The 14,566-nt window shown below is 45.7% G+C and overlaps 1 protein-coding gene across 4 annotated transcripts in view; it reads left to right on the top strand.

Moving 5' to 3' along the window:
• LOC126533776 (deubiquitinase DESI2-like) overlaps window positions 1-14,566 on the top strand; it is a 42,560-nt gene that overhangs the window by 5,588 nt on the left and 22,406 nt on the right. For all 4 annotated transcript variants that reach the window (XM_050180973.3, XM_055072326.2, XM_055072325.2 and 1 more), the window contains 3 exons: window positions 11,097-11,158; window positions 11,928-12,000; window positions 14,103-14,196. In XM_050180973.3, coding sequence (XP_050036930.1) covers window positions 11,120-11,158; window positions 11,928-12,000; window positions 14,103-14,196 — 206 coding nt within the window. In that variant the 5' untranslated portion in view covers window positions 11,097-11,119. The remainder of the gene's footprint in view (window positions 1-11,096; window positions 11,159-11,927; window positions 12,001-14,102; window positions 14,197-14,566) is intronic.

Below are 14,566 nucleotides of genomic sequence, written 5' to 3'. Positions count from 1 at the left end.
TCAGGGAACTTTGTCGCTGGGCAGATCACAGTCAAAATGTGTCGGTACCCCGTGGCTGTTACCGGCAGAGGTCCCACTGTATCAATAACGAGCCGTCTAAAAGGCTCCGTAATGATAGGTACCAACTTCAACGGCACCCTCGATTTGTCCCCTGGCTTGCCCACCCGCTGACAGGTGTCGCATGTCTTCACAAAGTGGTCTGCGTCCCGAAAACACCCTGGCCAATAGTACTCTTGCAAGAGACGGTCCTTAGTTTTCTTAACTCCTAGGTGTCCGGACCACGAACCCCCATGCGACAAGCGCAACAGATCCTGACGATAGCATTGAGGCACGATCAGCTGATCGAACTCCACTCCCCTGCGGTCTAGATACTTCCGGTACAGGACCCCACCTCTTTCCACAAAGCGAGCATTTTTCTTGGCGATACCTTCCTTGACAATGCAGCGTATGTTTTCTAGGCTGCCATCCTTCTTCTGCTCGGCTATCAAAGCCGACCGGCTGACTTTTAGCAACCTGTTAAGTCCGTCTGACGTAGGCGCGATGAGCAAATCTGGAGACAGCTCTTCTAACTTTCCCGTGTCGGGATTTTCCTCTCCAGTATCTGGTGCCTTTAACGCTACAGGCTCAATTTTATTCAGTTCGGGCGTGCTCTTAATGCCAGCTTGCTGCGCCTCTGACCCTTTCTCATCGTTCAACAACGTCGGCCCCGCAACTACCGCCTTTGCAGCGAGCTCCCGAACCTTCGATCTGGTTAAGGCCTGAACGCTAGCCTCACCAAACAAAAGCCCCTTCTCGCGCAGGAGGTGATCGGACCTGTTCGAAAATAGGTACGGGTACTGGGGGGGCAGCATAGATGACACTGCGGCCTCCGTCTCAAGTGCTCCGAAAGGTCCTTCAATAAGCACTTTTGCTACCGGCAGACACACGCTATGAGCTTCCACTGCTTGCTTGATCCATGCGCACTCGCCCGTGAACATATCGGGTTCTACGTAAGAGGGGTGAACTACATCCATTGTAGCTGCGGAATCGCGAAGCACTCGGCACTCTTTCCCGTTCACGAGGAGGTCTCGCATGTAAGGCTCGAGAAGCTTCATGTTCTCGTCAGTGCTGCATAAAGACAAAAACACGACTTTTGTTTTTGTTTCTGGACACTGCGCCGAAAAGTGACCCGGCTTCTGGCACGTATAACAAACGCGCGCTTGCCTCGTCTCGAACCGCTTTCTGCGTTCGGCTTCGGTTGCCGCCGTCTCCGTACGTTCGGTCGGACTGCTTTCACTTGCATCCGAACTACGTGTGTCCCCCTTTGCTCTCATGGGTGTGAACTTCGGCCTCTCAAACTTGGAGCCAAATTCACCCTTTTGACCGTCCTTAGCTCCGCGAGCCCGACGCGTCACAAACTCCTCGGCTAACTCAGCGGCTCTAGCCACCGTACTAACGTCTGGCCTATCCAAGACCCAGTACCGCACATTCTCAGGTAACCGACTATAAAACTGTTCTAGCCCGAAACACTGCAGAACTTTCTCGTGGTCACCAAACGCTTTCTCTTCTTTGAGCCACTCCTGCATGTTTGACATAAGCCTGTACGCAAACTCTGTATATGACTCACTTCTGCCTTTCTCGTTTTCCCGAAACTTCCGACGGAACGCCTCCGCTGACAGCCGGTACTTTTTTAGCAGACTCGATTTCACTTTGTCGAAATCCTCTGCCTCCTCTCTCTCCAAGCGAGCGACTACGTCGGCCGCCTCGCCGGGTAGCAAAGTGAGCAAGCGCTGTGGCCACGTTTCCCGAGAGAACCCCTGCTTCTCGCACGTTCGCTCAAAGTTAACCAGGAACAAACCAATGTCCTCTCCAAGCTTAAACGGCCGCATCAGGTCAGTCATTTTGAACAATACTCGTTCTCCTGCACCGTGTGCCTGACTTCCATTACGAGCGCGTTCCATCTCTAACTCGAGACGCTTCATTTCCAAAGCGTGTTGACGGTTGCGCTCTCTTTCTTTCTCTTGTTGCTCTCGTTCTATCTGTTCTTTTCGTTCACGCTCATCTTTCTCTTTCTGTTCTTTAAGTTCACGCTCCTGTCTCTCTTTTTGCTCTTTAAGTTCGCGCTCCTGTCTTTTTGCCGTCTCCCTCTCCTCAATGGTCTCAAGGCATTCCGACAGCTCGTCATCCTCAGCTTCTAACTCAAGAATCGCCCTTAGCAGTTCTGGTTTTCTGAGTTTGTCTGAGACATCCAGACCCAACTCTCTTGCAAGCTCCAGCAATTTCGGTTTGCGCAACGACTTCAAATCCATGGCTGCTCTGAATGCTGCTTTCTCTACTGCCTACTATTGTCTTGCCACAAACTAACCCGGCAGCAACGACAACCACAATTACCAGCTCTGTTTCTAACACTAACAAAAGCCTGGCAAAACTCAGAAGAAGAAAGTCCCGCACTCACCAAACCTCGCAGCCAAGAATTCCGCGCAGTCGTTCCGCTGCAGGCAACCAGTCATCACACAGGGCTCGTTGCACTGCTCCCGGATGGTCGTTGTGCTGCTCAGCATACAGTCAACCGCATCTCTTCGCTGCTGGCCTCCGTTGTCGCGATCTCACCGCTGGCAACCAGTTGTTGGGGTCTCGGTGTTGACGCCCGTTATTGCCAATGGGTCGCAAGCCCCAAGGGTAGCGTTGGCCTGGCGGCCTGGGGCACTGGAAGCATCCGAAGGTCCCGGCAAAGCATGAGAAGACTGGTAACAGAACAACTTGTTTATTCTAACATAGCAAAAGAGCGGCCGGTCAGTTCGACCGAAGTGGAGAGACGGGAGAGCACGTAACTCAACAGTACAAATCGGAGCCTCTCTCCTGGCGTCCGGGGGCAGCTGCTCTTATACTCTCGGCGTCGCGGGCCAAAAGGAAGGTCACGGGATGAGCCCACGACACGGCGGAGCATGAGCCCACGACGGCGCGCACGGTCGAGCCGAGAGACCTGCTGAACCGAGTGTAGTGACGCATCGCCAACCCGCCGACGGACAGACCGCCTGGCTCCTCACTTGGGGAGCTCCGCTCCCCGGCTGCCGCGCTTTGACAAGCGTGGGCACACACACACACACGCACATACGAAGACACGTGGCACTGAAACACGCCTGGACATGCTTGGCGGGGAGGCGTTGCGGCGGCGTCGAACGGGCCAAAATGTCCGCCGCTCTGAATGAAGCCCCGGCGTCCGTTGCATCCGCGCCGGCATTACCGCGCGTTGTAGGCGAAACGTAACACTGCTAAGGCAGGTTACATTTTGATTATGCTTTGATTGAGGGCATTTTATAGAGTCAAGTAACGAAGCCATGTCCTAAATGTAAATACCTTTGTTATATCCGATATTCATTATAAGAATATATTCGCTATATCTGATTATTCATTATGCAAGGTTTTTTTTCTTTAAACTATGCAGAAGTTTTGAAATTGCCTGTGGCAGATAGCATAATTTCAGTCCTTCAGCTGGATAACGCTAAGCTGCGGACTTCAAGATAAATTGAGATCCATAATCAGCTAATTAAAATATACTAATTACATTTCTAATTACCTTACGGCACACATTCGAATTTACTAATTGTATCCGGTAAGTTTGCAAGGCATGAAGACAAAACCAATTCTGCAACTGGCACAGAATTCGTGATCATCATCATCATCATCATCATCATCAGCCTGATTACGCCCACTGCAGGGCAAAGACCTCTCCCATACTTCTCCAACTACCCCGGTCATGTACTAATTGTGGCCATGTTGACCCTCCAAACTTCCTAATCTCATCTGCCCACATAACTTTCTGTCGCCCCCTGCTACGCTTCCCTTCCCTCGGAATCCAGTCCGTAACCGTTAATGACCATCGGTTATCTTCCCTCCTCATTACATGTCCTGCCCATGCCCATTTCTTTTTCTTGATTTCAACTAAGATGTCATTAACGCGCGTTTGTTCCCTCACCCAATCTGCTCTTTTCTTATCCCTTAACGTTACACCTATCATTTTTCTTTCCATAGCTCGTTGCGTCGTCCTCAATTTAAGTAGAACCCTTTTCGGAAGCCTCCAGGTTTCTGCCCCGTACGTGAGTACTGGTAAGACACAGCTGTTATACACTTTTCTCTTGAGGGATAATGGCAACCTGCTGTTCATGATCTGCGAATGCCTGCCAAACGCACCCCAGCCCATTCTTATTCTTCTGATTATTTCACTCTCATGATCTGGATCAGCAGTCACTACCTGTCCTAAGTAGATGTATTCTCTTACCACTTCCAGTGCCTCGCTACCTATCGTAAACTGCTGTTCCCTTCCGAGACTGTTAAACATTACTTTAGTTTTCTGCAGATTCATTTTTAGTCCCACCCTTCTGCTCTGCCTCTCCGGATCAGTGAGCATGCATTGCAGTTGGTCCCCTGAGTTACTAAGCAAGGCAATATCATCAGCGAAGCGCAAGTTACTGAGGTATTCGCCATTTACTCTTATCCCCAATTCTTCCCAATCCAGGTCTCTGAATACCTCCTGTAAACACGCTGTGAATAGCATTGGAGAGATCGTATCTCCCTGCCTGACGCCTTTCTTTATTGGGATTTTGTTGCTTTCTTTATGGAGGAGTACAGTGGCTGTGGAGCCGCTATAGATATCTTTCAGTATTTTTACATACGGCTCGTCTACACCCTGATTCCGCAATGCCTCCATGACTGCTGAGGTTTCGACTGAATCAAACGCTTTCTCGTAATCAATGAAAGCTATATATAATGGTTGGTTATATTCCGCACATTTCTCTATCACCTGATTGATAGTGTGAATATGATCTATTGTTGAGTAGCCTTTACGGAATCCTGCCTGGTCCTTTGGTTGACGGAAGTCTAAGGTGTTCCGGATTCTATTTGCAATTACCTTAGTAAATACTTTGTAGGCAACGGACAGTAAGCTGATCGGTCTATAATTTTTCAAGTCTTTGGCGTCGCCTTTCTTATGGATTAGGATTATGTTAGCGTTCTTCCAAGATTCCGGTACGCTCGAGGTCTTGAGGCATTGCGTATAGAGGCTGGCCAGTTTTTCTAGAACAATCTGCCCACCATCCTTCAGCAAATCTGCTGTTACCTGATCCTCCCCAGCTGCCTTCCCCCTTTGTATAGCTCCCAAGGCTTTCTTTACTTCTTCCGGCGTTACTTCTGGGATATCGAATTCCTCTAGATTATTCTCTCTTCCATTATCATCGTGGGTGCCACTCGTACTGTATAAATCTCTATAGAACTCCTCAGCCACTTGAACTATCTCATCCATATTAGTAATGATATTGCCGGCTTTGTCTCTTAGCGCATACATCTGATTCTTGCCAATTCCTAGTTTCTTCTTCACTGCTTTTAGGCTTCCTCCGTTCCTGAGAGCTTGTTCAATTCTATCCATGTTATACTTCCTTATGTCAGCTGTCTTACGCTTGTTGATTAACTTCGAAAGTTCTGCCAGTTCTATTCTAGCTGTAGGGTTAGAGGCTTTCATACATTGGCGTTTCTTGATCAGATCTTTCGTCTCCTGCGATAGCTTACTGGTATCCTGTCTAACGGAGTTACCACCGACTTCTATTGCACACTCCTTAATGATGCCCACAAGATTGTCGTTCATTGCTTCAACACTAAGATCCTCTTCGTGACTTAAAGCCGAATACCTGTTCTGTAGCTTGATCTGGAATTCCTCTATTTTCCCTCTTAGCGCTAACTCATTGATCGGCTTCCTATGTACCAGTTTCCTCCGTTCCCTCCTCAGGTCTAGGCTGATTCGAGTTCTTACCATCCTGTGGTCACTGCAGCACACCTTACCGAGCACGTCCACATCTTGTATGATGCCAGGGTTAGCGCAGAGTATGAAATCTATTTCATTTCTAGTCTCGCCGTTCGGGCTCCTCCATGTCCACTTTCGGTTATTCCGCTTGCGGAAGAAGGTATTCATTATCCTCATATTATTCTGTTCTGCAAACTCTACTAATACCTCCCCCCTGCTATTCCTAGTGCCTATGCCATATTCCCCCACTGCCTTGTCTCCAGCATGCTTCTTGCCTACCTTGGCATTGAAATCGCCCATCAGTATAGTGTATTTTGTTTTCACTCTACCCATCGCCGATTCCACGTCTTCGTAGAAGCTTTCGACTTCCTGGTCATCATGACTGGATGTAGGGGCGTAGACCTGTACAACCTTCATTTTGTACCTCTTATTAAGTTTCACAACAAGACATGCCACCCTCTCGTTAATGCTATAGAATTCCTGTATGTTACCAGCTATATTCTTATTAATCAGGAATCCGACTCCTAGTTCTCGTCTCTCCGCTAAGCCCCGGTAGCACAGGACGTGCCCGCTCCTTAACACTGTATATGCTTCTTTTGGCCTCCTAACTTCACTGAGCCCTATTATATCCCATTTACTGCCCTCTAATTCTTCCAATAGCACTGCTAGACTCGCCTCACTATATAACATTCTAGCGTTCTATATAACGTTGCCAGGTTCATATTCCAGTGGCGGCCTGTCCGGAGCCAGGGATTCTTAGCACCCTCTGCTGCGTCGCAGGCCGTGGCCAGTTGCTTCGCAGCTGCTGGGGACTGAGGGCCGGGGTTTGATTGTTGTGTTCATATAGGAGGTTGTGGCCAAGTACTGCACCAGGGTGGCCAATCCTGCTCTGGTGAGGGAGTGTGTTACCGGTTCTGGTCACCGGCATCAGGCCACACTCCAGGCCTGTTTATGCAATTTTATCAACACGCGGATTTTTTGTTTTTTTTTTAATCCGGTGGAAAATTGCGCGGCACCGGGATTCGAACCACGGACCTCTTGCACGCGAGGCGGGTGTTCTACCTCTACGCCACCGCTGCACCGCTGAATGGAAATTCGTGATATGTGCCTTCAAAGATGTGGTAGAAATGCATTTAGTTGTGTGCTTACTTACCTACCACTTAGTTTTTTTTGCAAAACATCATTTATGCGTGGAATCGCAAAAGTATCTGGAACAGCCGTGCATTTCATCTCACGCTTTGGGAATTTCTCGAAACTAATGTTATCCTGTGACCTCACTGGCTACAATTAGCAAATTGTAATATTTGCTGTAAATTAATGAAAAAAGTGTTGAGTGAAATTTGGTTGAGTAGTCAATTATGCACCTCAATTCTCATGTAAGTAATGTTTGCCTTTTTGAGTAATTCAGCTTAGGGACTACAATTATGCTATCTGCTATAGGCAATATATATAAAAAAAAAACTATATGCCGCAATTATATTGAAGTTCAGTTGTATATGGATATAGTAGATGCACTATGTGTTCTAAAGACTAACTGCCCACTTTTGCTAGTTGACTTTCTGAAAAATTGTTTTTTTATTATGAGGAAGCACGTTCTCTCTCTCTCTCTCTCTCTCTCTCTCTCTCTCTCTCTCGAAATGTACGTCTGAAGTCCTTGCTTCCCAGTACTGTTATGCATGCAACCGCACTGTAGTGCTGTATCATCCATTTCACACATAGCAGGCAATGCTATGAAGGCTAGAGAGACACCTCTCACTTCTTGCATACACGACCAAAAGAAATATGCATCACATATAAAAGACATAATCCAGTGTAATATTAAGTCTCATATTTTTATGTTGCAAAATGGGTCATAATTATTACACAGAATGCGTTGCAGATTTAAGCCTATTTACCACCAAACTACCAGAGTCACGTCTCTGTGTCCAGCATGCCTTCCACACGCTTGTGGAATCGTGGAAAACTGCGTCACTCGCACATTTGCACAAATTTTGGTTTTACACTGGTTGTGTGCACCCAGTGTAAACCGAAATTGGTGCACCTGCATGCAACATGTGCAGTTTCCCACATGTCCACACGCATGCGGAAGGCCGTTCTGATTGAGCTTAAGTCGGCCCTAAGGGATGTTCACGTCGGCCAAGTGGGCGAGTGAGGAGCAGCAAAACACAAGCGGATTTTCCACGGCTAGCATGCAAAGTTTTTCAGACCGCCCGGTGGGAAGTACTACTAGGGCAGCCATCGCACTGCACTTGATGTACTCTTAAGTGAGTTCTGTTCAGGTGCCTCTCAATTGTGTCAAAAGCTAGAAGTCATGCGGGCTTATATCTGGAGACTAGAGAGCTTGACTAACCACTTAAATGCTGTGCAGTGTCAAGAAAGACACCGCACAGTTCTTCAAGTTCCTGTCAAAGCCCCTTAGCAAAATTTTGCTGGCACCCACTGAGTAATCAGGTTGACTTTATTAAGGCACGCATAGCATCTTTGTTACTATTGCCAGCTGAGCAACTTCTCTGACATTAAGCCGACGATCTCTCCTTATCATGGTTTGCGCAGATAACTGCACTATTATGGCTTTTTGAAAACCTCCCATAGCGTGGCTCACTCTCCACATGTGTTTCATCTTTCTTGCAGCGGTTGTACCCCATTTTAATTGGCTTCATGACAATACTGTCATCTACACACGCTGTGTGGTTCTTCTGAATTGCTTCTGCTCAGATATCACCAAACTCTTCGCATAAAATTATCCAGTATCTTTTTTAAACTTGTTCCGTCATTTTTGCTCACTCAAAATGGCGCCAAGACAACGCTACACAACACAGCTGCGCCCACACAACAGCACACCCAGCCAAAGGACATGTCACCTGCAGGCTAAAAATGCGACGTACCCCGACCCCACATTACACAGTGTGGCTAACCTGTGCCCCGCAGTTCTCTCCAAAATAAGTAGGGTCGGACACTTTTCAGACGGGCCTTGTAGTAGGCGCACATTAAAGAATCCCAGGTGGTCAAAATTAATCCGGAGTCCCCACCCTATGGCATGCCTCATAATGATATCGGGGTTTTGGCAGGCAAAAACCCAGAATTGAATTTTTTAAGATTTTGCACGCAGCTGCCTAAGGGAAGAAGTTGGAGGCATAGTGTACTGCCCTTCGTCAAGAAGACACTGTGCCTGTATAAGGACTTTGCCTTGTGTGTTGCCTAGCCCTTGCATTGTGTATATTTGCTTATCTGGACAGCAGCAGACTGTGGCAAACGTTTCTTCGACCAGTTGCCTGATAACAGAGTGTCATAAACTTTCGCAGGAGAAACTCACTTGCTGCACTACAATGCAAACAAAGATACAACTTAGCGGCAGTGATAACAGCACGCACGGTTGGTAGTTGTCCACGCAAATGACGTTGCTTACAATCGGCCTCTATTTACAGAGCATCATCATACAAATGGCAGCAATTTGAAAATTAATTTACTACGTGCTTTGGATGCAATCTTATCAACCGGCCCGACATACTAGGTGCTGCTTCAGCACTCACGGCTACGCAATCTGATCAGTGCAGCATGTTCTGTGCGAAAGTGAATGCATAGCAACAGCAATAATGTTCCAGAAGCAAAGTAATTAAAAGCCTAATAAATAAGCTTATGCCAATGCTATTCTGCTTGTGAATATAAGAGATGGTTTGTTGTTGCTTCATTTTATTGGCATCCTTGCAGTGTCCACCTGGTCTAGCACAAGGTTTCCATGATGGATGCACATTTGAAATCCTCTTAACTAATGGGGAAAAATCATTAACATAGTGTTGCAGTGGTGAAAATTGTGTGGCATTTGCAGTCACTTTTGTGGGAAGTGTTCTGTGATCATTATCAGTGACTATCTGATGAAGAGATGGCTGCCAGGCCTGGTAAGATCCTTTCAGGAAGCATAGGTACAGTGCTAGAAGTACATCTTGCTTTTCTTTTATTTAGTTCAAAAGAGGGCAGGGGTTCGGCTGTGTGCTGCTACTTGCTGTATTGCAGGTTAAACTTTGTATGCCTATGTGTAAAAGTAGTTGATTGAGCCCTAAATGTCCTATCATAGACAAATGAAACTCGCACATAAAGAATGACAGTAATAAAGGCAAGTTCATAACTATAGAGATAGGAATTCATTAAGAGGGCTCAGTCATTATTTTGATGTTTTTTGCACTGTTCATGGTTGAGGAAGTGGAATCGGATCCTCACATGAAAGTGGTAAAAACAACTTTAGCATTTTTCATGTTCTTTTATAGTTGTGCTCATGTTTCTGCAACATAGATATGTTAAAGGGCTGCCAAAATTGCTCAACATTTGCTGCAAAGAATCCGAATCTTTTCCAGGGAAACTTGGCACCAATTCTTTTCTTTGAAATGAGCATTTTGGTCCAGCAGATGTCTAACCTCTAACTGAAAGGTACAAACCTTTCAGTTTATGTGTGATGCCCTCCTGTGACCTGCCATTTCTCTAAGTTCAAAGTAGAAAATGTCAAAAGCAACTGTGCGTTTGACATGATGGGACATGCAGCTGGTAACTTAAAGGCAGCCTCTTATAAGGTCACTTCAATGTAGCATTAAGACGTTGCTTTAGCACATGGCTGACAATTGAAATACAATGGAGGGGAGTGGTACGGCAGTGCGGTGGCACGGTGGAAGCACATTGTATGGTGCTGTGTTGTGAATCACATGACATTTATGGGATTTGCAATTTAGCTTTAGTTGTTTCTGTACCTTACGGTAAGTCCTTCATTTTTTTTTTTCCCCTAGTTCAGCGAACTTAGGGCACTGTGACCCTTCTTCTCGTGGTGTCAGCGTATTTTGTTAAGCGGAACTTAATAAAAGCTGAGCAGATACCGAAATGCTCTTGAAGGCTTGAAAGGGTGCCCTGTTATAACTTTTGAGAGATGTGCGAAACGTTGTTGGCATTTTTAATGTGCATCATATGCATGAAGTTGTTGGCAATTAAATGCTGCACTGACTGATGTGGAGTGATACCCAAGTGGCTATACCCATCATTGCACGGGGGTCTTGGGTCTCTTACTAGCATGGCCTACTTCAGCCACTTCAGGGTCTACTTTAAGCCATTGGTTCAGATGAGTAAGCCTCGTCTTTGCCACACCGAAAAGCCAATGGCAGCCTCGGAATAGCACCCCCTTACAGACTATTCTTGAAAGATTGGTACATCCATAGCAAAGGCAAAATTTGCCAATAGTTCCAGTGCTGGTGAGCTCACTGCTCAGGCGTTTTTGCAAACTGTTCAATCCTGCTAATCCATTCAACCCAATTTTCCTTGTTTGCTCCTCATCACACCTCTGCAGGTCTGGTGTTCCAGTGGACGGGCATGGCTCGGGAGCCTGTCACTCTCAATGTCTATGACATGGTAATCATTTCAATACCATCTTTGTGATCACTAACAAGGTGATAACCTAGGAGTCGAGAACTGAGCTGGTTGGTGCTCATTTGCCCAGTTATATGGGAACTCCGCGAGAAGAGAAGGAATAACCAAACAGACGCACGATCTTCGTTACCGCACTTGTGTTGCCTGCCTGTTGGCGTCCCCCTCTCTCTCTTTTGCACACTTGAGCAATTACAGGATAATGGACGTCAGGCCAAACATATAGCTGCTTGTGCACAGCTAACACGATTGGCAAAGAAACGAGAGGCAGCAGTCATGTTTTTTTGCAATCAAGTAATTACGGGCACAGTTCTTGCGTATCTTTCACTGGTTGTTCAGAAGCAATTTTTCTTTAATAGCTAATATGAAGCCATGAAAATGGAAGCATGTTAACGCTTTTATTCTATAATTTGGAAGTGTGAAAGCACAACCAAGTAAGCTCAAGCGTAAATCTCTATAACTGTCATTCTGTCTTGGTTTGTTTATTTTAAATGCAAAGGGGGTACAAATAGGGTGTTTGACTACTGTGACAAGATGTGTAAACTACTTGTTTCTATTAGGATTTCAAAGAGCGCTTTCACTATTTGCATGCAAACTGTTGCGAGACTTGTATTGTGGAAGTGCCATACAAAGTCTGTAACATGCTTTTTTATTTTCTTTCATTTACAGCTTTAAGCATAACCTGAAGCTTTGTTGTCTGTCATTTTTGGTCACCCTGAACAAGTTCCTGTATTTATTTTGCTTCCATGCGCAGTACTGGATCAATGAATACACGGCTCCGATTGGCCTTGGAGTATTCCATACAGGTGTAGAAATTTACGGGACAGGTAAGCATTTATTTTTGTTACTTAGAACAGTTCAGAAAATGAGAAATAATTGAGGTGCCCAAAACATGAAAACTAGGCAGAAAGTGGGATATGCTGAGGGAGTCATACAGAAGTGCTCGTGATTACAAACTGGTCAGCGTTTTAGTTAAAGCTGCAAAAGGTTTCATCCCAACAGTGTTGAGGAAAATAGCGACTGCATTTAGGTTAGCTGCCATTCTGAAAAAGGCGCACCTTACCCCTGCAAGCTGTTCAGATGAAATCTGAAAAAAATTAAATGCAGCTTCGCAAGGTCATTAAAGTTTTGTACACTTATATTTGTGTGCACCAACAATTGTTCATTGAAAGTTAAAGTAACATCCGGTCAAAACAGGTTTGACGGCAACAGCAGCCAAGAGTTCAGCAGCAGTCAGTGTTGCCATCTCTGTTTAACCTTCCATTTCTGTGGCTATCAAGGATGTCTACAATTGATGTCTTGTATTAGTCCATCAGAGATGGCACTGATACAAGTATAGTCACCAGTTGATTATTCAGAGTGGGTGATGTCCTCCTAGAAATCTGAATAATTGGGATTCTGAAAATTTCAAACCAGTTCACAACAAAGGAAGAGTCTTCTTTATTCCACAAGTGGTTAGGAAAGCTCATCAATGCATTGCTTTGGGCACGCACACGTGCATTTTACCTGGTCATTGTATTGTGGCCATTGGGCATTGTCGATAGTATGGAGACGCAGAAGTACAATATCTACGTCTCCAGGCAATGAGAAACTGAGGTTGGCCGCACTTTGCTGGCCGTAATATTGCAGCTTTTCTTGTGCCGCTGTTACTGGCCAGTGCTTCCCTCACTTCATCACGACTCGTGATGGTACAGACAAGTAGGGGCGAAATTTTTCGCCATTTGAAGCTGCCCGATGATTCTGAGTGGCAAAAAATTTTAACTGCACTGAACAAAGTCGCCCCACACTATGTTGTCATTTACAGTGCTGAGGGAAAAAATGCGGGCCTTCCAAAATTCACACTGTGCACACACAAACGCAGGCATGTAGGCTTCATAGCTTCTCCTCGGCTTTTCCAATACAGGGACACATGCCCGTGGTGTGGCGCAATACCCACACTTTATCACATCACGTGGGAGTGCAATACGAGTAAGGCATTCCACAAAATAGAAAATCCGAGTGCGGAGCAGTGGGAGGGCGTGCACTCATGCCCGACGAGCAGCCACACTCAGTGGTGCCCTGGAATAGAGGCGCCAACCATGCAGGCCGGAGATCGTCATCAACCAATAGAAGATGAAGACTGCCGGCCCGACCGCTGAATTACTCTTTCTAGAGCAATAAAGTTTACTTCCTCCTCCTCCTCCTCCCATGTTTTCTCAACTAACTTTATTCGAAGACATACACAAACTTATGTACACAACCCATAGCCACGTGCTCTCCCATCGATGACCTCATTATCAGTGCACAGACAAGAACGCAAAATCCTGTAATCTAATGCTACATAGTGCAGTGTAGCATTAGATTAGAGGATTTTGCGTTTATGCCTGCGCACTGATAATGACGCCATCGATGGGAGCGCACGTGGCTATAGGTTGTGTACATAAGTTTGTGTATGCCTTTGAACAAAGTTAGTTGTGAGTTCAGCACTGCCCCTTCAAGATGTTCCACAAATGCTATTGTAAAATTGTACAGGTGGTAGATACAAAGGGTTTCTTCACAAGCATCTCTTAATTCTGAACTCCATTGCTATTTTGAGGGCATATAAATTAAAAACAAAGTGGGTAATACTGACTTTAAACATTTAACTGAAAAATCAGGCTGCTTACTTTCTTTTGAGAAAGCCTTAAATCTTTGATGTCCATGTGTGATCCATGCAAAGTGACCTCGGGAGCTATAGCTAAGTTATGCAAAGCTTTTTGTTTGAGTGATCATTTGTTCTTGTTTTAATGCCTGCCATATCTGTTGTCTCGTAATCGACCAGTGTCTGGGTCATGACAAATCGCAAAAGGAAGTTATACGCAAACAGTTCTTTTGATGTTTTTTTTTTTTTTTTTTTTTTCACGTGTGATGTTACCACGTTTTGTGCATTCCGCTCTGTGTTGCTTTCCAGAGTATGCATATGGGGGCCACCCATTCCCTTTCTCGGGAATCTTTGAAATACCGCCAAAATTCGCGAATGACCTCGGAGACCAGTTCAAGTACAAGTGAGTAGCCAGCTTCAATGAATTTTGCCTCTTATGCACTGAAATCAATATAAAGCTGAAAGAAGGGAGGGGGGGAATACACTTGGTGGGCAGGAATTATAGGTGCCAGCTTTGCATTAACCTTGAACCACGCAAGACTTAAGGTCAGACCAGACATACGCTTACCAGCATGCGCATCTGTTCCTAGGTCGTTGCTGGTCGCATGCTGTGTCTAAAGGTAAATTATTAATAATAGAGTACATGCATATCTTACGAACGTGCAATTAAAAAATAAAATGTGTGCTATTTTTGCTCCGCCCATCTCATGTCCGTGGGGATTTTTGAGAATATTAAAGTTCACAGGTTGGCAGGTGGGCTAGAGGATTCTCTG

Source organism: Dermacentor andersoni, chromosome 7 (assembly GCF_023375885.2).
Source record: "Dermacentor andersoni chromosome 7, qqDerAnde1_hic_scaffold, whole genome shotgun sequence".
NCBI classification, from domain to species: Eukaryota; Metazoa; Arthropoda; class Arachnida; order Ixodida; family Ixodidae; genus Dermacentor; species Dermacentor andersoni.
Note: the sequence above shows the minus strand (reverse complement) of the source record. Positions and strands in the feature narration are given on the sequence as shown.